Source organism: Carlito syrichta, unplaced genomic scaffold (genome assembly GCF_000164805.1).
Source record: "Carlito syrichta isolate Samal-C Ts95f unplaced genomic scaffold, Tarsius_syrichta-2.0.1 Scaffold260196, whole genome shotgun sequence".
In the NCBI taxonomy this organism is placed as follows: Eukaryota; Metazoa; Chordata; class Mammalia; order Primates; family Tarsiidae; genus Carlito; species Carlito syrichta.
Window position 1 is genome coordinate 168522 of NW_007204292.1, and position 21603 is coordinate 190124.

A 21603-nucleotide genomic window follows, 5' to 3' on the forward strand; every position below is an offset into this window, starting at 1 on the left:
GAACCCAGGCAGTCAAGGCTGCAGTGGCCGTGAGCATGCCACTGCACTCCTGCCTGGGCAACAGAGTGAGACTCTTGACTCAAAAAAAAAAGGTGTAGGAGAAAGAGAAGCATTTCAGATGGAATAACCTCTGATGTCATTTTTTCTTTGGTTCCTATACCATATTTACATATGGTATATGTTCTATACTATGTCACTCTTATATGAAGACATGTCAACGAGTGGTTTTTAGTTCAGGGAGTGGTTTGAGAAACGAGTCAGAATTATGAATGCTGTGGCTGGATTGTCCTCCCTGCCCCCAATTCATATGTCAAAGTCCCTAATCCTCAGTACCTCAGGATGTGACTCTATTTGGAGATAAGACCGGTAGGAGTTAATTAAGACCAAAATGGGGTCACGTGATTGAGCCCTAATCCAGTACCATTGGTGTTCTTGTAAGAAAAGGAGATTGGGACATGGACACAGGGACGGCCATGCGAAGACACAGGGAGAAGACCGTCCTCAACCAACTAGAGAAGGCTTGAAAGAAACCACCCTGCCAACTCTTTGATCTTGAACTTCTACCTTCCAGAACTGTGGGAAAACAAATTTCTGTTGGTTATGCCACCCAGTCTGTGTACTTTGTAATGGCAGCCAGAGCAAAGAAATACAGTTAATAACTTTAAAAAAAAAATAATTTGTTTGCATATTTTTTAATTTAAAATAAATTGGTACCCAAAATGTACCTGTTTTTGTCTTATTTTGCACTTTTGCTGAACTTTGTTTTGTCCTCAGGGTTTTCAGGCTAGCGATATAAAATTTCTTAACAGTCACAGCATAGTTTTTCTGAAGATCCTTTTACCGTTCCTTGATGGCTTGCTGAATGAAATTTGCTGAAGTTCTTTTGAATGTTTCCTGGTTTTCTTCAAAGGTAAAATGACATTTGAAATTGAGTCTATTACAGCATTAAACATGTTTTGGACTTTTTGTCATCACCGCCACCTCCAAGATTGTTAGCAGCTAGTAAAAGCAAGAAAAGCAGGATTATTAGGAGCCAGTGAGTACAGTGTTTTTATTCTAATACCCCCATACTGTCAGTGTCAACTTTAGAGCCTAATTTGTAATTTTAACACAGCAACTAACTTGCTGTAACTTGAGTTCATATTCAGAATTGGTTCATTTAAAAAACAATCTGATAAGTGGTTAGCCAATCAACGTCTCCATTTGTCACAGAGACTGCCATTTGGAAATCTGATTGAACCACAAAGCTTTGATGCCTGGTGGTACAAAGCAGTGTTCTTAGCCCACAGGGAATTATCTGTGTTATAGAAAGAAAATCAGAAGTAAACTGTTATGCCAGTAAAATACAGAAGATTCACTTCCAGTATACTGAATGGTAAAAGCAACTGTCAGGAGGCTTAAAGGACCTGAGAGTCTCCTCATCAGAAAGTTGAGATAAAGGTTAAATTTGATAGTGCTAAGGCTTCTCCCTTGCTTGGTGGAAGTCACGTCTTATCTTTTTGAAACACAGATCATCTGCTCTTCCCCCTTTGCTGTTTAAATCCCTCTGATTACTGAGACACTGAGATCCTCAGTTCAGCCTTTAGGGCTGTGTGCTCTGGCAGCTGCCTGCACCACCAGCTTCACTGTACTCTGACTGTTCTGACTCTGGACCAGTTTTAAAATTCTTCAGTTGCACCCAGCTTATTCCCACTTCAAGCCTTTGTGCATATTCCCTTCAATCTTTCCTTCTTTTTTTGAGTCAGAATCTCTGTCGCCCAGGCTGGAGTGCAGAGGCACAATCAAGGCCCATCACAGCCTCCACCCTGTGGGCTCCTGCGATCCTTAGGCCTCAGCGTCCCGACTAGCTGAGTACAGGTGTGTGCCACCACACCCAGCTAACTTTTTTTTTTTGTAGAGATGAGATCTTGCTATGTTGACCAGGCTGGTCTTGAACTCCTGAGCTCAAGTGATCCTCCCACCTCAGCCTCCAGAAGTGCTGGGATTGCAGGCATGAGCCACCACACCAGGCCCGTAGTCTCTTGTTTCTCTCTCTTGCTCGCCTTTCCTCCTCCTGTGGTTGGCCAAAGCTTCCTGTCTTGAGGCTGTCTCATAAGCATCCTCCTTCAGGAAAACTTCCCATGCCCCATAGCCATCCACGCTTGTGCTTTCTCTGAGCTCTTCAATTATTCTCGCTTCCCCTCCTGAGGGTAGGCTCTTCCAGATAAGGACCCCATGTCTCCCCAGGGCCTGCCTCATTAGGGGCTTGGACAGAAGAGACACCCAGTGAAAGCAAAGGTGAATGGATATCTAGGAGTCAGGAATGCCTGTTTTCATTCTCTTAAAGGACATCCTTAACTTTGTTAAGAAAAATACTTTCTTCTATGAATTGTTTAAAAATATCACTCAACACCATCTAAAAGGAACATACCTTCTTTCGAGGCCTTGCCACGTAGGGATTATTTTTTTTTGCTAAGCAATAACAATTCTTTACAAGACCTTTAAGATGCTAAACTTTCAAGACGAAAATTAACATTCCACTTTCAGGATGATGTCTGGGTCATTTGATGAACTAACAGTTGATCTTAAGTGAGCAGGCTTTCTCCAAACAATGTTAAACACAATAGTGACGTTAGGAGTGGAAACTTCATGCCAGAAAAAAATGGCGACATTGGGAGACAGGCCAAGGATCTTGGAATAGCCTTCAAGTCACCCCATTTGCCTTTACATTCAGGGCTTCCATAAATGGAAGATAATGTAAAACTGCCAAGTTATGTAGTGAAGAATAGTAAACTCAGAAAGCATAAGCAGATTGCTCAAAGTCTCACAGCTAATGTGTAATATCGGGACTAAAACTATTTTCTCACCTAACCCTGACCCCAGAGATTCTGTGATCTTTAGATGGTTCCTAAAAAACCCGGTGTTCCACCAAGAAGCCGCCTTCTAGAGGGATGGAGAAGCCTAGCTCCAATTTCTCTCACCTGGACCAATCAGTTCTTTCTGGAGTTCCACATAAGATCTTGTTTGGAGAGAGAACCCCTGAAAGTGCTAATGAGTTTCTTAGAATTACCAGTCTGCGCCAGCGTGGTTGGTTTTCTGTTTGCGTTTACTTTGTGCCTGTGTCATGGCACATCAAGTTCAGCCTGGCCTCTGGCTACTCTACAGGGAGCAAAAGAGATTCCATCTAACCTTTCTCGACTCCTTTCTCTTGCTTTTTTGCCTCCTCTTCAGTTACCTTCATCTTCTCGTCATACTCGTCAGCTAGGGATTTCCACTCGACTCTGTTGTTCTGAAGCCCACTCAGCATAGGTGTGATTTCCTTGTGAAATCTTGAGAACTCCTAGAGAGAATTTCATACCGTTGAGAAATCATACAGTTGATTTTCAGTATCTTTCTGTTTGAGACCAGCCTAGGCAACACGGCCAGACCGTCTTCTCTTCTCCTGAGAATGAACTGTCAGGAATTGTTCCAGTGCTCACCCTGCTAGGATGAGCTTAATTCAGCACCTTTGAAGCTTGGAAAAAAGCTCCTGTCTTTCCTGCCTACCCAAGGAAAGCTTCTGTTTGCTCACATCCGAGTTCCCTCACCTATTATCCCTCTCCTGAGTGAGATTAGGGTGAAACCTCAAACTGCTTTGGAAAAACAGCAACACCCCTAATGGCTTTTCCTGTGTTGGTGGCTTTTAAATGCTGGTTACCATTTGAAAGAAAACATTCTCATCCAAATGTTTACCTATTTCATTCAAAAGATTTGTTTACTTACCTTATAAACGAAAGTGCAAACAAAATCAATAAATCCAACTTGAAGTTTAGGTAGTTCATCTCTTTTGTTTCTGTCCATCATAGGCTAGAAAGAGAAATAAATTTTTTTGAGGTAGGTTCCCAAGATTGAGTGAACAAAATAGCCTGATCTGTGCTGACGGTTTTTTAACAGGCAATGCATTTTTGTGTCGAGGTCTTACGATCGGTTGCTGCTGCAGCACTGTTCTCTCCAGGTCGCCTTGTTCCCAAAATTCATTTGCAACCATAAGTGCCACCTGCACAAGAGAAAGGCTTGGTTCACTAAATCCACTTGTGAATGGAGAACTTGCATTTTATTAACGCAAGTGACATTGAAGGATAGAGTTTATAGTCTACGCTTGAGGTATGGTCAAACCATACACTCTTAAGTTTTAAAAAGATGGTCATGGCCGGGCTCGGTGGCTCGGCCTGTAATCCCTCGCCTTTGGGAGGCTGAGGTGAGTGGATTGCCTGAGCCTGCAGGTTCGAGACCTGCCTGGGCAACTTGGCAAGACCTCATCTCTACAATAAATCAAAAAATTAGCCGGGCGTGGTAGCGCGCGCCTGTAGTTCCAGCTACTTGGACGGCTGAGGCAGAAGGATCGCCGGAGCCCAGCAGGTCGAGGCTGCGGTGGCCGGGAGCGGCCACTGCACTCCAATCTGGGCGACGGAGTGAGACTCCAACTCAAAAAAAAAAAAAAGATGGTCATGTACAGCGTACACTGAAATGGGAAAGGGGGATCTTTCTTCCTACCTTAGTGTTCTAGACCTAATCTGGGAGACTCGTTCTCCTATTTGCCATTGCCACCAATCAAAAGGAAAAATGGAAGGATGTCTAATTCCATTAAACATACTTCCAGCTCTAACACTTCCCAAGTCCTCCTTTATCCTGCCTGTTAGCATTTAGAATGTATCTGTGTGTGCACGGTAGACACACACAGTTTAATACATAACTTCTTGACTTCATGACTGTGAGGATACTGGAGGATTAATTTATATCATTTTTTAAAACCCAGTAGGCCAGGCGTGGTGACTCATGCTTGTAATTCCAGCACTTTGGAAGGCCAAGGTGGGAGGATTGCTTGAGCCCAGGAGTTTGAGACCAGCCTAGGCAACACAGCCAGACCATCTTCTCTATGAAAACCAAAAACTTAGCTGGGTGTGGTGGTACACACCTATAGTTCCAGCTACTCTGGAGTCCGAGGCGGAGGATTGCTTGAGCCCAGGAGGTTGAGGCTATGGTGAACCATGATCGTGCCACTGCACTCCAGCTTGGGTGACAGAGGGAGACCCCAACTCAAAAAGAAAAGGCATTTCCATTCCAAAATGCCTTCCATTTGCTTTATTCTAGGGCCTGACCAAGTGACCTGTCGTCTTACTAATGTTCATGATTTGTCAGAATTCTGAGGCTGCTGGAGATCTTTACGTGGACTTCAACACAGGACCTTGACAGCACCTGAGAATTCAACAGAAAAGAAAGCAAAACTGGGCTCACCTGACTTTGTACTTCCCAGGGCTTGGTTATGGCAGACAAGTCACAAGCAGTCATCATCATTGCCCTTAGCAAGGAAACAAAAAATGTTAAAATACAAAGAAACACAGAGGGAGCTCTTTTTGCCAAAAGAGAAATACAATTTTGGCTACCTACATGATAATCTCTTTTTTGGTCGGATCAACAGTTACATATTTGATGGCCTCGTCTTCGGTCTGCATTTGTTCACAGGCATCAACAATTTTTTGAAACATGGTTCTCTTCCTAGAAAAGATACAACTGTGTGCAACAATTTTAGCATATAAAGGCAGAGAGAAAAGGTATTTTTAAGTACACACTTTGCAGATTTCATGTTCCCTCTTTGCGTTGGGATGTCCACATAGCAGTGTCTGCAGGGCCAGGGGATGGAAGAACAAAGAATGACTGTATAATTTTGGCACAGAAAGGGCTTAAGACAGAAAATGTTACATATGGGAAAATAGACCATAACATCAACAGAAAGGCCCTAGACTGTGAGAAGCTATCCAACACATGTAACCAACAAAAACTTACAACCCAGAACATATGGGTGCTTTGTCTCACTGCTCATCAAATAAAGTATAAATTTGAACAATAAGATGATAAGATGCCATCTCACACTTGTTAGTAAAGTAACTATTACATGTGCTCAGGCCAAGAGTATTTCAGGAACAGGCATGGTGGCTCACGCCTGTAATCCTAGCACTTTGAGAGGCCGAGGCGGAAGGATTGCTTGAGCCCAGGGGTTGGAGACAAGCCTGGGCAACATAGAGAGACTTTGTCTCTACAAGAAATCAAAAAATTAGTCAGGTGGGATGTGCACCTGTAGTCCCAGATACTCAGGAGGCTGAGGCGGAAGGATCGCCTGAGCCCAGGAAGTTGAGGCTGCGGCGAGCTATGATAGGGTGAGACACCAACTAAAAAAAAAAAAAAAAAAGGTATTTCAGATGTGACATAGCAGGAACTGTCATCCACTGTGGGTGAAAGTTTCAACTGGCACAATGTCTCAGGAGTTCAGTTTTGTCATGTGGCCTAAAAGGAAAGCTAAGCAAACCCCACGGCATTCATATTTCTACATGTAGACATCTTCAAGGACACACGACATAGCACTGCAGGCAATAAGGAAAGGTGAGAAACAATCTCAATGTCCCTGATTGAACAAATGGGTGAGTTGTGATATTCAACAGGTAAAAACACCGTACAGTGAAAATGCATGAGTTAAATCTCCATTTATTATTAGTCTTTAAAACATAATGTTACATGAATAAAGCAAGTTGCAGAAAGGTATGTACAGATTATGGAAAAATTTTAGACATACTTAACAATACTATATAAAGACATGGATGGAAAAGATGAATACACAGCAACACCGGGTGGTGGTGTCTTTGGGGAAGACGCAAAAGAATATCCTTGGTGGAGGAGAGTGGAATGACGAAGTTGCATCATTCATTTTTTTTCTCCTTACAAAACTAAATCTAAGCCGGGCTCGGTGACTCAGCCTGTCATCCCGCACCTTTGGGAGGCTGAGGTGAGTGGATTGTCTGAGCCCATGGGTTCGAGACCCGCCTGGGCAACTTGGCGAGACCTCATCTCTACAATAAATCAAAAATTAGCCAGGCGTTCCGCTACTTGGAAGGCTGAGGCAGAAGAATCGCCGGAGCCCAGCAGGCGAGGCTGCGGTGGCCGGGAGTGGCCACTGCACTCCAGTCTAGGCGACAGAGTGAGACTCCAACTCAAAAAAAAAAACAAACAAAAAAAACACTAAATCTAAGGCAAATGTGGTGAAATTTGGCATTTGCTAAATCCAGGCTATGGCTATTTGGATATCCCTTGGATTATTCTAAGTAGTTGCCTTCATGAACTATTTGGTAATTAAATTTTTAGTTAAGAAGGACCAGAAAGGCATAATTTGACAAAACCCAAGTCATTGACAATTTGGCTCCTATAAACGGTTTACCTTGTTCGAGCCCATTTTCACCAAGGAATTTTATAGTTCACTTACAAGAAAACGTGCAGATACTCGGTATGTCTGGTCTCCTTGGCAATATTATCATTGTAAATAGGCTGGCACTCTGCTATATACCACTTGGTTTTGTAAGTTTGGTTGATGGGAGTCAGTGTCACCAAAATTCTTCAACTCCTTCAACAGGATCAGATTTCTGAGCTTGAAGCACTAGATACCAGTGTGGAAACACTAAATTCTGGAACCTGGAGAATTCATCAGGACAGAAAGCCACCTTGCAAGGTCGTTTGGCCTCTTCGGACAATGCACAAACTTGACGCATATTCTTCAGTTCAGATTTCTTCAGATTACAAGTTACTTAACACTTGGAACTGAAGTTTCGAAAACATTTTCCCAAATGTCTAGAATATTTACTGTTAGACTTGAGAGTACTCTAATGCATAATCCAAAAGGAAACCAAACAGGTGTGTGTGTGTGTGTGTGTGTGTAAATAAATGCCTTTTAACTTAACAGATAATTTATGGAAGGTAGAACATAGCCAGAGGTAGTGATATCCAGCTATGCAGAGTTCTGTACTTACTTGAAATATAAAGCCAGGTCAGTTGCTATTATCGCAACCTCAAACAAATGAATAACTGTTTCAAACTGCCGCTTATTGAGGTTCTGAAAGATGTTTAAACTCTGTGAAACAGAAATTCACAATGAAGCGCAATCATTAATTTGCCTTTGATTGAACAAACAAACCGACTTATACTTAAACAAGAAGAAAATCTACATCTTACCACACTTTTTTACTTTCGGTTTTCATCTCATGGACTAAGTAAGCCCCCGAGTAAGATAATTTAAACTATAAAAATAGATACGATAGCATATATTCATGTAATCAATGTTCAGGTTTGGGAATAAATAAGTGTTTTCTTCCAGGGCCATTAAAATAAATAACAGTAGATTAAGAATTTGCTTGTATTAATTGAGGGACTTTAATAAAGAATTTATGGGACGTGTTCAATTGCTAGACATGTGGCATCCTCTTCCAGGTAATCTTAGAAGGATTGTGGAAACCACTGATCTTCCAGAAACCAAGTTGCATTCGTACTCATGTATGGGTAGGGAAAAAATAATGAAATCCTTTCATGTTCTCCTTTAAGTGTTTTCTTGCAATTATATTTTACTAAGACTTAACTAGACCTTTCTTCAAAGAGTTTCTCATTCCATATGGATCAGCTCCATTTCTTAGTGTTCTAGAAAATGAGAGTATAAAGGTTTTGTTTGGTTTTTGGTTTTTTTGAGTCAGGGTCTCACTCTGTTGCCCAGGCTGGAGTGCAGTGGTGCAATCATGGCTCACCCCAGCCTCCACCCCTGGGGCTCAGGAGATCCTTTCGCCTCAGTCTCCTGAGTAGCCAATCACACCTGGCTAAGTTTTCAATTTTTTCTAGAGATGAGATCTCACTATGTGGCCCAGGCTGGTCTCGAACCCCTGGGTTCAAGCGATCCTCCCACCTTAGCTTCCCAAAGCGCTGGAATTACAGGCGTGAGCCACCATGCGTGGTGACTTTCTAAAGCCTTTATATTCCAAGTAGACCGTCCTAGTCATCCAGGTCAGAGGACAGTTATATATAGTGGTTTTGCCAAGAGAAGTTGGCAGTTACAAAACAAAAATTCCACTAGAAAGAGGAGAGAGTCTATTAGTAACCCATTGTAGAGCTAGAGGTAGCATACTGTAGAAAAGAATATCAGACTGAGCACCAAATAATAACAGCAAACCTTAGTTCTTACTATCTGCCATTTTCTTTTTTCTTGTTTTTTTTTTTTGAGTCAGAGTCTCACTCTGGACCTGCCAGTTTCTAAGTGTTTTATGAATACTCTTCATCACCTCATAATAGACCACAGCACCGAGAGGCTAAGTAACTGGCTCAAGGTTAAACAGCTAGAATGTGGCAGAACTGGTATCTAAGTCAATATAGCTGGCTGCGGAAGTCTGTGCACTTAACCTCTGTACTACACCACCTCTCCAGAAGGAGTCGAAGGTCAGTTCCCAGCCTCCCACTTGGGCAGTCGTAAACCTGGGCACTTCACTACACATAAGTGGGTATTTGCTCAGATGGGCATGGTAACGGTGACCCCGCCTAACTGCCTAGCACTCTGTGCTTACACTCAATGAATATTTGTGGAACGTTGAATCCAATGACATGATAACTGGGAATGCATTTTAAAACTGCAAATTTTTTTTAATGAAATGTATTGTTGTATCATTACTCTTATGTACAGTTTGAGGCTAGCTCCAGGTCAAAATAGAATTGCAAACCCCAGACCAAATATGGCTCTCAGTCATTCGGGAGATCAAAACATTAGAAAGCAATAATTGGACAAGAATTCAAGTCTTAAGACACCATACTATGCATTATATAAAACTTCACTTGAGTCATATTTTGAGAACTTCTAGGACAAGAAAAATATGTTTTATAAAGCGTATGTAGTAAGTAATAGAAAGGAAAACTGAGTTTCATTTTGTTAAAATAATGAGTTGAGCTGAGTGTGGTGGTGCGTGCCTGTAGTCTCAGCTACTCAGGAGGCTGAGGCAGAAGGATCACCTGAGTGAGCCCAGAAGGTCGAGGTTGCAGTGAGCCATGACGGTGCCACTGTACTCCAGCCTGGGTGACAGAGTGAGACCCCCAACACACACACACACAAAATTAAACGTGCTATCTTTTATTTAAGATAAATGGAACTCTACTCAGCAATGATGAGGATAAGTAGATCACTGATATATACAATAATACCCCCCAAAAATCTCAAAATCATTATTCTGCAAGAAAAAAGCCAGCACAAAAGAATACTTATTGTATGATTGCACTTCTGTGAAATCTAGAAAATGCAAACTAATCCACAGCAACTGAGAACATGGCGGTGGCTGCCTGGAGCTGGGAGCAGAGACGTATGTGTGGGTGATGTAAGTTCTGTGTCTTGATTGTGCTTGGGGTTACCCAGGTGTAGCAAACGGTCAAAACCCATAGAACTGCACACTCTAAGGAGATGCAGCTCATGGTACAGATATCACATCTCAACGAAGTTGGTTCCAAAACATAACTCCGACTTTTAAAAAATCGCATGGGTAGTGTGACCCCATTTTTCAAAAGTAGTTTCCCGGAGTCACAGGGTGACTGCCCTGAAATCCATCAAATGTGAATGAAATGTGTGTATGAATTAGAAATTATTTGCTTTAATATTTGTCTTTGAAGTTTTTCCTGTCGTTTACATTTTTGCCAAGGGCACGTGTAATTTTTACAGCTATTAATTCATAAGCCAAGGCATATACAAGATTGTAATATTCCAGTTGTTTTCCTGTGCCTTGTATAGAGACAGAGGCAAAAGGTAAAGAGAGGAAACCTGTTTCCCAGCCCCTGTCCAGCTGGCCTGCTCCGCTGGTTTCCTTTGCTCACAGAAAGGCCCTATTTTTATTCTTCCTTGGCTATTAATGGCAATAAAAATATGAATTACGTGTGGCACATGCCAACAGATAGAAACAGCTTTAATTCACTCTGACTGGGGTCCCCTAAGCTTGCCGAGGCCAGAGGCAGTTCGGGCCATTCTAATCTTCAGCGTGGGGTTGGCAATACCCACGAGAGGATATTGCCAACAGGTATTTGCCTCGCTGGTGGCTGGACACAGGTATTTAATTTCTCCTTCACTCCTTCTTTGAATAAAACGGGACAGGATGATGGGGTTGGTATGACAAATCATAAACAAAATCATCGCACACTTTGTAAAGAAATGTTCTGAATAATCACAGGGTTCAACTATTAATACTGAGCTATTTATTTTGTCATTTCTACAGTATTTTTTTGAGTTCGGGTCTCACTCTGTCACCCAGGCTAGAGCGTAGTGGCACAATCATGGCTCACCACAGCCTCGACTTCCTGGGCTCAGGTGATCCTTCCACCTCAGCCTCCCAAGGTGCTGAAATTATGGGTGTGAGCCACCGGGCCCAGCCTTCTACAGTATATTCTAATATTAAAATATATGATCCCACAGATTTGGCCAACAAGATTTCCACTTATTCATTCAGGTTAAAGGGTTAATTTCTGTCGGGTTTAGAATACAGCAGTTGTGGTCTTCACAGCAGTGAATCCATCTCTGCTGGGACATAAGGACATTTCCATTCAAACCCTTGTCATATGAAAAACAAATTGAGGAATGCCCACAAATGCCAAAAATACTAGATAAATCTCAAGGATTTCCCCTACATAAAAAAAAAACTACAATTCTACCCTGAATCTAAAATAAAGATGAAAAAATTTAAATTTTAATGTGTATATTTTGTTGATAGAATAAAAACGTTAAAGTACTACACTGTCTCTCCAACATGTAAAAAGAATACCTGATGGCTTGAACTTTCTTTTTCTTTTTCTTTTTTTTTTTTTTTTTAGGGCTCAATTTGACGGCTCATAAACAAGCTGTGTATGACTTCATCGCCTAGCGACTCTATTGACAAGGCTTTAAAAGTCTGTAATTAACAGGTCGAATGGTATTGTAGAGAGGTTCTGGAAAAGATGGCATGGCTTCCTGAGAGGCAATATTCCTTTTTAGAAAGAATTATAAGTCTTTATATAGCCATCAGAGCCAGTTCAGACTGCAAAGTCAATAACATAAAAAAATTAAGAGGGAGACCATAATTCTGTTACAAACTGTGGAGTCCCAGAAGGAAAAACATTTAGGAAGATAGGAGCCTTCCAGTGGTAAGCATTTCGATATTTGGCTGCAGTTGTGAAAGTGTATTTTGCTTTGGCAAGTCATTATATACTTGATACATTTGACACGGCCTCGCTGTGATAGCCTATAAACAGTAGAATGTATGGAAAATTCTTACGCAGAAACCAAAGCTGGTCCCAACCAGCAAAACAAAAACTCGTCACAAATTCAATCATAGCGATGTCTTCTTACCTTCCTGAATTACTTTCAGTGCTACTCCTTTTTATTGTCCCAGAACAGATATGGTCTGTGCTATGAATTTTGCTGCAGGGAGAGATTCTCTCTGGGCATCAGAATTAAGAGAGGGTTGGTTTAAAATGCAGGTTCCCAGGCCCTGGGTCTAGAAAGTCTGGTCAGTAAAGGTTGGAGGTCTGTGCTTTTACTAGCCTGCCCCAACCCTGCCCCATTAAACGGATGGTTCTGAGTCAGCTGGCCCAGGTACCCACGTCTGAGAGCCACTACCTGGAGTCACACCAGGTTAGTGGTTCTCAGGAGCCTTGGAGAATTAAAGTGCCACTGCAGGCTCAGGGCGGCGTGGCATTGGGTGCTGTGTTCGCTACACATTGCCTAAAACCTCAAACCTTTTTGCTTCTGTTCTTGTTTTCTGCCCCGTCACCTTCTCTCTTGACTTATGTGAACCACCTTGGCTTTTCATCACCTAGAAGAACATAGTCTTCTCTCTAAACCTGGACATATTTCTGTATATTCCCTCCCTGAGTTTTTAAGGAAAGATGGTTATTGAAACCCAGGAATGTCCTGTCTCCAGGAGGTTTATCTATCTGTCCTGAGTGTGTGATTCTGAACAGCTTCTCTGCCTGCAACAAAACTGTGTTCCCCTCAATCTAACAGTGACTTGTTTTAATCGTGTTTGGTTTAGAACTTTCTTAAGAAAGTCTGATTAGATCATATCCACAACTTTTCCACATGCCTATCTACCCCTTAAATAAAATTGATAAAGGGTGGCCAGGCACAGTGGCTCACACCTGTAATTCCAGATCCTGGGAGGCCTAGGCAGGAGGATCGCTTGAGCCCAGGAGTTTGAAGCAAGCCTAGGCAATATAGTGAGGCCTCGTCTCTACAAAATATCAAAAATTTAGCCAGGTGTGGTGGTGCATGCCTGTAGTCCCAGCATCTAGGGAGGCTGAGGTAGAAGGATCGCCTGAACCCAGGAGGTCAAGGATGTGGTGAGCCATGCCACTGCACTACAGGCTGGGCAACAGTGAGACTCCGACTCAAACAGCAAAAAAGCAATTTCCAGCGATTGACTTTGATCACGGGATATACTGTCAATGCCCATACTCAAGGATGCCCTTCCTTCAAGCATTTTCTGTGGGTTGGTGCTTTGATCCAGACGTGTGGCCGTCCTAGAAGGAGGTGCACTTACCTCATCCTGCAAGAGAGTCTTACTATACTCCAAGTGGTGCCTTTCCAGAATAGAAGACCCGTGGAGCCTTGCCAACGGAGACGTGGACCTAGGAGGGAAAGGATATACCATAATTTTAGCTGCTTATAAATTGCACCCAAATCCATACAATTCAGAATCTTTACTGTCTCAGGATTTTTTTTTTTAAAGTCTCTCTTCTCTCTCCCCACCCGACATCTGTGAAGCGGTCAAAAAGAACATATTAGAAAATATTTTTTAGATTTAGAAAATGAGAATATGCTCTTTTGGGGGGGGCGGAAACACTTAATTTGTTGGCTACTTAAATGAGTGAATTGTTTAAAGTTAGAAGCTTGGTTCATCCGTTGTAGCTAAAATCTTAGTTCCCTGGGGTTTATGGCACTTATAAACACACAACAAACCTGTGGAAGCCTGTAGCTGACCGGTCTAGAACCAAGAGGAAAATCACTAGAAAATGACATTTATCTCCTCCCCCAAGACAGCGACATCAGTGTAAATGGAGAACTCCCATTTGTTCATGATTGGATGACAGCTTTCCGTAAGTGGGAAACACTTTGGGTCCATTGCTTTTTTTTTAGTCTTCAGGGTGACAAAAAGGCTGAGGTCAGAGGTCTACAGATTATGTGAAGACTTTGTCATGGAAATATGGAATAAATTATTTTAAGGAAGGAAAAAATTAAAAATACACATGGCAGCCTCTGTGGCAAAGTTTTATTTTATTTCATGGCGGACAGAACTTTAGGGAGAGGAGGGATCATTGCCAGGTTGCCAACAGGTCTGGTAAAGCAAACATTCTAGTTGGGGATCAGCATAGTTGAATTGTTCGATATTATAATTGATCATAATGTTAACACATATTCCAATACCTACTCTGTGTTGGCATTGGAGATTATTCATTTATTTACCTATTTATTTATTTGAATGGGGAGAGTTCTCACTCTGTCACCCAGACTGGAGTGCGGTAGCATAATCACAATGGTCATAGCTCACAGCAGCCTCGACTTCCTGGGCTCAGACAATCCTTCCACTTCAGCCTCCTGAGTAGCTAGGACTATAGGTGTGCGCCACCATGCCCACCTAATTTTTTTATTTTTCATAGAGATGAGGTTCTTCCTATGTTGCCCCAGCTAGTCTCAAACTCCTTGACTCAAGCCATCCTCCCAACTGGGCCTCCCATAGTGCCAGAATTACAAGTGTGAGCCACCACGCCCGGCTGGCATCAGCAATTTTTTAAAATGAGTAGAGTTCAGCCTCTGGTAAAGACCCAACTGCTCTCTATCGCCATGAGACCTACTTTTTTTGCTTCCACATGTGAGTGAGAATGTGTGACGTTTGTCTTTCTGTGCCTGGCTTATTTCACTTACTATAATGACCTCTAGTTTCATCCATGGTTCTGCAAATGACAAGATTTCTTTTTTTTTTTTTTTTGTGGCTGAGTAATATTCCATTTTGCATCTTATTTCACTTACTATAATGACCTCTAGTTCCATCCATGGTTCTGCAAATGACAAGATTTCTTTTTTTTTTTTTTTTTTTTTGTGGCTGAGTAATATTCCATTTTGCATGTCTGCCCCATTCCCTTCATCCGAAGATAGAGTCGTTTGGTGTTTTTAGAGGCCAAGAAGGGGAGGGAAGTTTAATGGGTTGAAGCAAGGTTGATAAATGGGCACAGAAATACAGGCAGGTAAGAAGAAATGAGACGTAGTGTTTGAGAAATCAGTAGAGTGACTATAGCAAACAATAATAATCTATTGGATATTCCAAAATAGCCAGTAGAGAAATACTCGAATATTCCCAGCAGAAAGAAAACATAAATGTTTAAGTAAGGTGATGGGTTTCCCAGTTATCCTGATTTGATTATTACACATTATATTAATGTATCAAAATATCATATAGGAGCCCAAAATATGTACATCTAGTATTTCGTAACAAATATATATATTTTAAAAAATGAATCAAGCTTAGAAAGGAATGGTGTTTTTGCTTGTTCGGGTTTTTTTTTTTAGTTGGAGTCTCACTCCATCGCCCAGGCTGGAGTGCAGTGGAACACTCACAGCCACCCCAGCGTCGACCTGCTGGGCTCTGGCAATCCTTCTGCCTCAGCCTTCCAAGTAGCAGGAACTACAGACGCGTGCTACTACGCCCAGCTATTTTTTATTTTATTGAAGAGATGAGGTCTCGCCAAGTTGCCAGGGCTGGTCTCGAACCCATGGGCCCAGGAATCCACTCGCCTCAACCTCCCAAAGTGCTGGAATTACAGGCTGAGCCACTGAACCTGGCCAGGAATAGTGTTTTTAAAAACATGTCAAAAATGTTGGGGTGCAAGATATTTCTCCAATCTCAAAATAACACCTCACATATTACTTACGAATTACAAAAGAGGTGTTCCTTTACATAAACAGATCTGCTAGACATCAGCCATCAATAGAACTGAAATCATCACTGGACACGGTGACTCACGCCTGTAGTCCCAGCACCTTGCAAGGCCGAGGTGGGAGGATTGCTTGAGCCCAGGAGTTCAAGACCAGCCAGGGCAATATAGCGAGATCTCATCTCTGCAAAAATCAAAACATTAGCCCGGTGTGGTAGTGCGAGGCTAGTCCCAGCTACTCGTGAGGCTGAGGCGGAAGGATCACCTGAGTCCAGAAGGTAAAGGTGGCATAAGCCATGATCGTGCCACTGCCCTCCAGCCTGGGAGACACAGAGGGACCCCAACTCAAAAAACAAACCAAGAAAACTGGCATCACAGGCCTCCTCATGCAAGACATTGAGAAGGCCCCGGCATCATCTATGTAGAATTCCTGCCACAGAATGTTTACTCGGAAGTCACTAATCAGGAAACAGTTGGATCAATCCAAATGGAAGAGTCGTCTGCCAAATACCTGGCCTCAACTCTCCAAAAACATCAACGTCCTGAAAGACACAAAGAGGTTAAGACCGAAGGATGAGCCGGGCTCAGTGGCTCAGCCTGTAATCCCAGCACTTTGGGAGGCTGAGGTGAGTGGATTGCCTGAGCCCGCGGGTTCGAGACCCGCCTGGGCAACTTGGTGAGACCTCATCTCTACAATAAAATAAAATTTAAAAATTAGCTGGGCATGGTAGCGTGCGCCTATAGTTCCAGCTACTTGGAAGGCTGAGGCAGAAGGATCGCCAGAGCCCAGCAGGTCGAGGCTGCAGTGGCCGGAAGCAGCCACTGCACTCCAATCTGGGTAACGGAGTGAGACTCCAACTCAAAAAAAAAAAAAAAAAAGACCAAAGGATGAAAGATACTTGACAACTAAATGCAAAACGTGATCCTGGATTAGATCCTGAATCAGAGGAAAGTTAGCTACCAAGGACATTAGTGAGGTGATGGGAAAATTGTGAATTAACATTCTATAGTAGATCTTGTACCACTGTTACATTTCCTGCGGGTGATCATTATATTGTGTCTATGTAGATGAGTGTTCCCCTAACTCTTAGGAAACACATGCTGAAATATTTAGGAATGAAATATCTATTTATTTATTTATTTATTTATTACAACAGTAATTACAATAATACCTGGCCAGGCGCTGCAGCTCAGGTCTGTAATCCCAGCATGTTGGGAGGCTAAGGTGGGAAGATTGCTTGAGCCTAGGAATTAGAAACCAGCTGGGGAAACATAGCGAGACCCCATTTTATTTTTTTATAGACAAAATAATTTTAAAATGAGCCAGGCCTGGTGGCTCACACCTGTAGTCTCAGCTACTTGGGAAGCTGAGGCAAGAGAATCCCTTGAGCCCAGGAGGTTGAGGCTGCAGTGAGCCAGGATAGCGCCGCTGCACTCCAGCCTGGTTGTCAAATGAGACCCTGTCTCTAAAAAAACAGAGAAAGAAAAGAGAAAATAATAATACCTAATACTTACTACCTGCCAAGAGCCTGCGGTGAGCGGAAGGCTTTACATGCTCTGAATCCATCGCTACAATAATCTTACGTGCTAGGTACGTTATTATAATTTCTGCTTTCCACATGAGGAACTGGGATTTAGGACGTGTGAATAATTTGTGAACCCAGTGAGTCCAAATCTGACTAAGCAGAGAGCCTGCACCCTTCCACTGCACTTCCTTTCTTGGAGCAAGAGAGGGAGATGGCACCGATGTTAAGATAGGAGATGGAAGACCCGCCGAAGGAGAGTTCAATAGAAGCAAAAGGACCAGGCCATGGGGGCAGTGAGCCAGGAGCAGTGCTCTCCAGCTTGAACTGGGAGCGTTCTATGTGTGTATACAACTAGCGCACTTTCGTGGACTAATGCAGCACTCTGAATGCACAAAGCTAAGCTAGGCGTGGTGGCTCACGCCTATAACCCCAGCACTTTGGGAGGCCAAGGCGAGAGAATTGCTGGAGCCCAGGAGTTCGAGACTAGCCTGGGCAACAGAGCAAGATCGTGTCTCTACAAAAACAAACAAAAAATTAGTCAGGTGCAGGGGTGCGCGCCTGTAGTCCCAGCTACTCGGGAAACTGAGGCAGAAGGGTCACCTGAGCCCACGAGGTCAAGGCTGCCGTGAGTCATGATCGAGCTACCACCCTCCTGCTGAGCAACAGAGACCCTGACTCAAAAAATACAATACGATAAATAAATAAGTAATAAACAAAGGTGAAGAAAGACTAAAGGCAAATACGAATGAGGCCAATGATGTAACAATAACAGTAATACGAATCATGCCAGCACCCAGGGAGAAAAAGCAAGCGTTATCATCGCGTGGAAGCTTGGGAGGGAACAGAGTCTGGCCTGAGATTCCAAATGTGGCAAAGAAGAATTGACTGGGACAGGGGACAGCTTTCAGATTGCCTTCAGGGCCCTCGAATATCCACCAGGACGTGCCAGCCTTGCAAGTGTGTTCACTTACTTCATCTGGTACAAATTATTGGTGCCCCTGTGGTCAATGTCATGACAGAAAGCGGCAGCGAGCATGGCAAAGGCTTCCAGGTCTGTGTAGTATTTCTTTAGTCTTCCTGTCTAAAAAAAAAAAAAAATGCATATACATACATAACGATGGCATTTACTTGGATTACTTCCCCCTCCATGCCAACGCAGCAAAACCTGCCTACAAACGGAGAATGGACCCGTCACGTTTTTCGCGCAAGTTCGCTGTATTTCTTGCGAGCACTGAAGCATTCTGGGTGATGACAGAACCAAGCAGGCGACTGACTTTTCCTCTAAGGAACTAAGTATGCAGTTCGACGATTAGATTCCTCATCCTAGAAAAAGTGCTACATGCCTCATTGCTGAATGTCACTACGGTCACCTTTAACGTGCTCCCCTTGGGAAGTTATGCACCCACGCCAGCGCCTGGTCCACTCGTCAAAGCAATTTGGGAACTCTTTTTCTAGAATGGCCATCGGAGCCATTGCCATATTACCCCTGATGTCCTGAAAGTCATCAAATGTCTTCCTTTCAGTATTTCCTTTATCTTTGGATTAAAAAAAAAAGTCATTGGGAGCCAGATCAGGTGAGTAGGGAGGGTGTTCCAATTTGGTGACTTATACAGTACTGTCCTCATAAGCACACGGTGGCAAGTCCGCAGACTTAATTCCAGAAAGAGTTCCAAAATTGCCTTGACAGGTGAACTGAGTGCTGGTGTCAGCGCATAGCTTCCCAAGGGGAGTACTTGGAAGGTGACCGTAGTAATGTTCAGCAATGAGGCATGTGGCACTTTTTCTAGAATGGCTGGCAAACCTAACTGTCGGGCCTTGTCTGTAAATGAGGGTTCACCACCCTGCCAAGTGCTCAGAGCTCCCTGCCTTCCATGGGGCCATCTGTAGGGGGTGGGGCTTGTGCTCTGAATTTTAAAATGACTGATCCCAAATGACAGACCCACCGGCTGACGGTGATTCCCAGCACACCGAACCTACCATCAGCAGAGTGAACATGGTCTGGCCCACGTTGAAGCCGTGTCGCCAGTTGTGGTAGGTGACAGCGCGGTACCCTTTCCTCACCGTGTACATCCATCTGGTGAGAACCTGTTCCCAAGAGAAGTCAACACCACTCAGACTTTGGAATCGAACTGTAAAGGTTGGAAGGTCTGCGACCAGCTTATCTAAAAAGCTGTGTTGGTCTTGTTGACAGGGTTTCAACTGATGTATTTAGAAAGTTAATCATAATTTAAGATTCCAACTGAGCCCATCTCTGGAACCACAGGTAACACGAGGGAAGGAGAGAGACAGAGTCACACGGTGTTTTAAGTTAAATCCTCTCTGACCTCTACGGGCACTTTGAATTTCTCCACCACGTTTATTTCAAAAAACAGCCGCAGTCCACATTTAATCAGCTCGTGCTCGGTGACGGGGAAGTCGCTGAAGCGGAATTCGTACAGCTCGGTTGTCTGTGGGTCTGGCAGGTCCTCTTTCTGTTGAAATAAGAATGGAGGGGTTCAGGTGGCATTTCGCTTTTTTCCCTTTATGCACCCACATGCATCAATGGGTATAAAACAAAATCATGTGAAAAGAATACCACGAGCTATTCACTGGGCCACTAAGCACCAGGCACTGGATGACACAGTCTGCACTGATTATCCTCTAGACCCACCTACACAATCATTCCCATGTTACAGATGGGGAAACTGAGACCCGGCTATATTAAAAACTTCTGCCAGGTGTGGTACCTTACTGTAATCTCAGCACTTTGGGAGGCTGAAGAGGGAAAATCAGTTGAGCCCAGGAGTTTGAGGCCAGCCTGGGCAACATGGCAAGACTCCACCTTTAGGAAAAAAAAATTCCTAAGTGATAGGATTTCATTTCAAATACAACTCCAATGGCTATTTTATTTATAGGATGCAAAATAAATGTTTGGCTATAACAGCTTTACTCGGTTTCAGTATTCAATTTCTCCATTTTCCTATTCAAGAAATATTCAGTAAATAGCCGGTGACCGCTTAATTCAATTTGCTCATGTTTTCTTTATACGTTCAGTGATGGCTGCCCATTGTAGGCTCCCCTAGGGCAGGGGCCATGTGTTTATTTGCCACCATGTTCCAGATCCGCTGTGCCTGTCCCGTGAAGGTGCTTGGGAAATGTTTGTTGAATGATTAAATAAGAGAATGTCTGCAGTGTCTAGGGACACTTGCCCAGACACATTTGTTTCAGCTCAGCTCTGGACAGGATTTAGGGATATGTGAAAAAAAAAATGAACCAGGCATGTGGCCTTTTTTTTTTTTTTACCTGGAGTGCAGTGGCATGATCACGGCTCACTGCAGCCTCAACCTCCTGGGCTCAGACAATCCTCCTGCCTCAGCCCCCCAAGGAACTGGAACCACAGGCACACGCCACCACGGCCGGCTAATTTTTTGATTTATTGTAGAGACTAGGTCTCGCCAAGTTGCCCGGGCTGATCTCAACCCCCTGAGCTCAGGCAATTCTCTCGCCTCTGTCTCCCAAAGTGCTGGGATGACAGGTGTGAGCCACAGCACCCGACTGGCATGTAAGTATTGACATAGCTTTAGAAATAAAACTGTGGTTCTCGTCCTTACGGAATTTAAAGTGGTTGTAAAATAGAGACCGGTGAAAGGTGAGGACTTAGAAGAAGCCCTCAGCAAGGGCTCTGTGCTGAGGGAGACCCGAACATCCAGGCAGGCTGGGAGAGTTACGTGAGGAGAGATTCTGGAAGAGGGGGTGTGTAGCTGAGCTGGTAGATGGAAGAGAGGAGGAGCCAATTTCAATTCTCTGCAGGGAGAGAAAATGCTGAGGGACAGGAATGAGCACCAGCTGTGGAGTCCACCAGCCGGTTCCCTGAGTGTTCCCTGAGTGCAGAGCACATCCTTAATACTGTGCTGAGGGCCGGACGCCATGGCTCATGCCTGTCATCCCGGCCCCTTGGGAAGTGGTGGCAAGAGGATCGCCCAAGTCCAGGGTTCAAGGCCAGCCTGGGCAACTTGGTGAGACCACGTCTCTACAATAAATCAAAAAATCAAGACGAGCACAGTGGTTCACGCCTGTCATCCCAGCACTTTGGGAGGCAGAGGCGAGAGGAGTGTCTGAGCCCAGGAGTTTGAGACCAGCCCGGGCAACTTGGTGAGACCCTGTCTCTACAGTAACTAAAAAATTAGCTGGCAGTGGTGGCACACGCCTGTGATTCCAGCTCCTTGGGAGGATGAGAAAGAAGGATCGCCTGAGCCCAGCAGGTAGAGGCTGCGGTGGCCGTGAATGTGCCACTGCACTTCAGCCTGGGTGACAGAGTGAGACTCTGACTCAAAAATAAAATAAA

The 21603-nt window shown here is 43.6% G+C and overlaps 1 protein-coding gene across 1 annotated transcript in view; it reads right to left on the reverse strand.

The window, feature by feature from the left end:
- Window positions 1-238: 238 nt before the first annotated feature.
- PDE6C (phosphodiesterase 6C) overlaps window positions 239-21603 on the reverse strand; it is a 50390-nt gene continuing 29025 nt past the window's right edge. Inside the window, exons 12-22 of the mRNA XM_008052180.2 lie at window positions 19604-19750; window positions 19257-19364; window positions 18251-18360; window positions 13365-13452; window positions 7812-7912; window positions 5407-5514; window positions 5254-5317; window positions 3941-4015; window positions 3742-3825; window positions 3169-3319; window positions 239-999 (exon numbers count right to left, since the gene is read on the reverse strand). Of these exons, the coding sequence (XP_008050371.1) occupies window positions 938-999; window positions 3169-3319; window positions 3742-3825; window positions 3941-4015; window positions 5254-5317; window positions 5407-5514; window positions 7812-7912; window positions 13365-13452; window positions 18251-18360; window positions 19257-19364; window positions 19604-19750 (1098 nt within the window). The 3' untranslated portion in view covers window positions 239-937. The remainder of the gene's footprint in view (window positions 1000-3168; window positions 3320-3741; window positions 3826-3940; window positions 4016-5253; window positions 5318-5406; window positions 5515-7811; window positions 7913-13364; window positions 13453-18250; window positions 18361-19256; window positions 19365-19603; window positions 19751-21603) is intronic.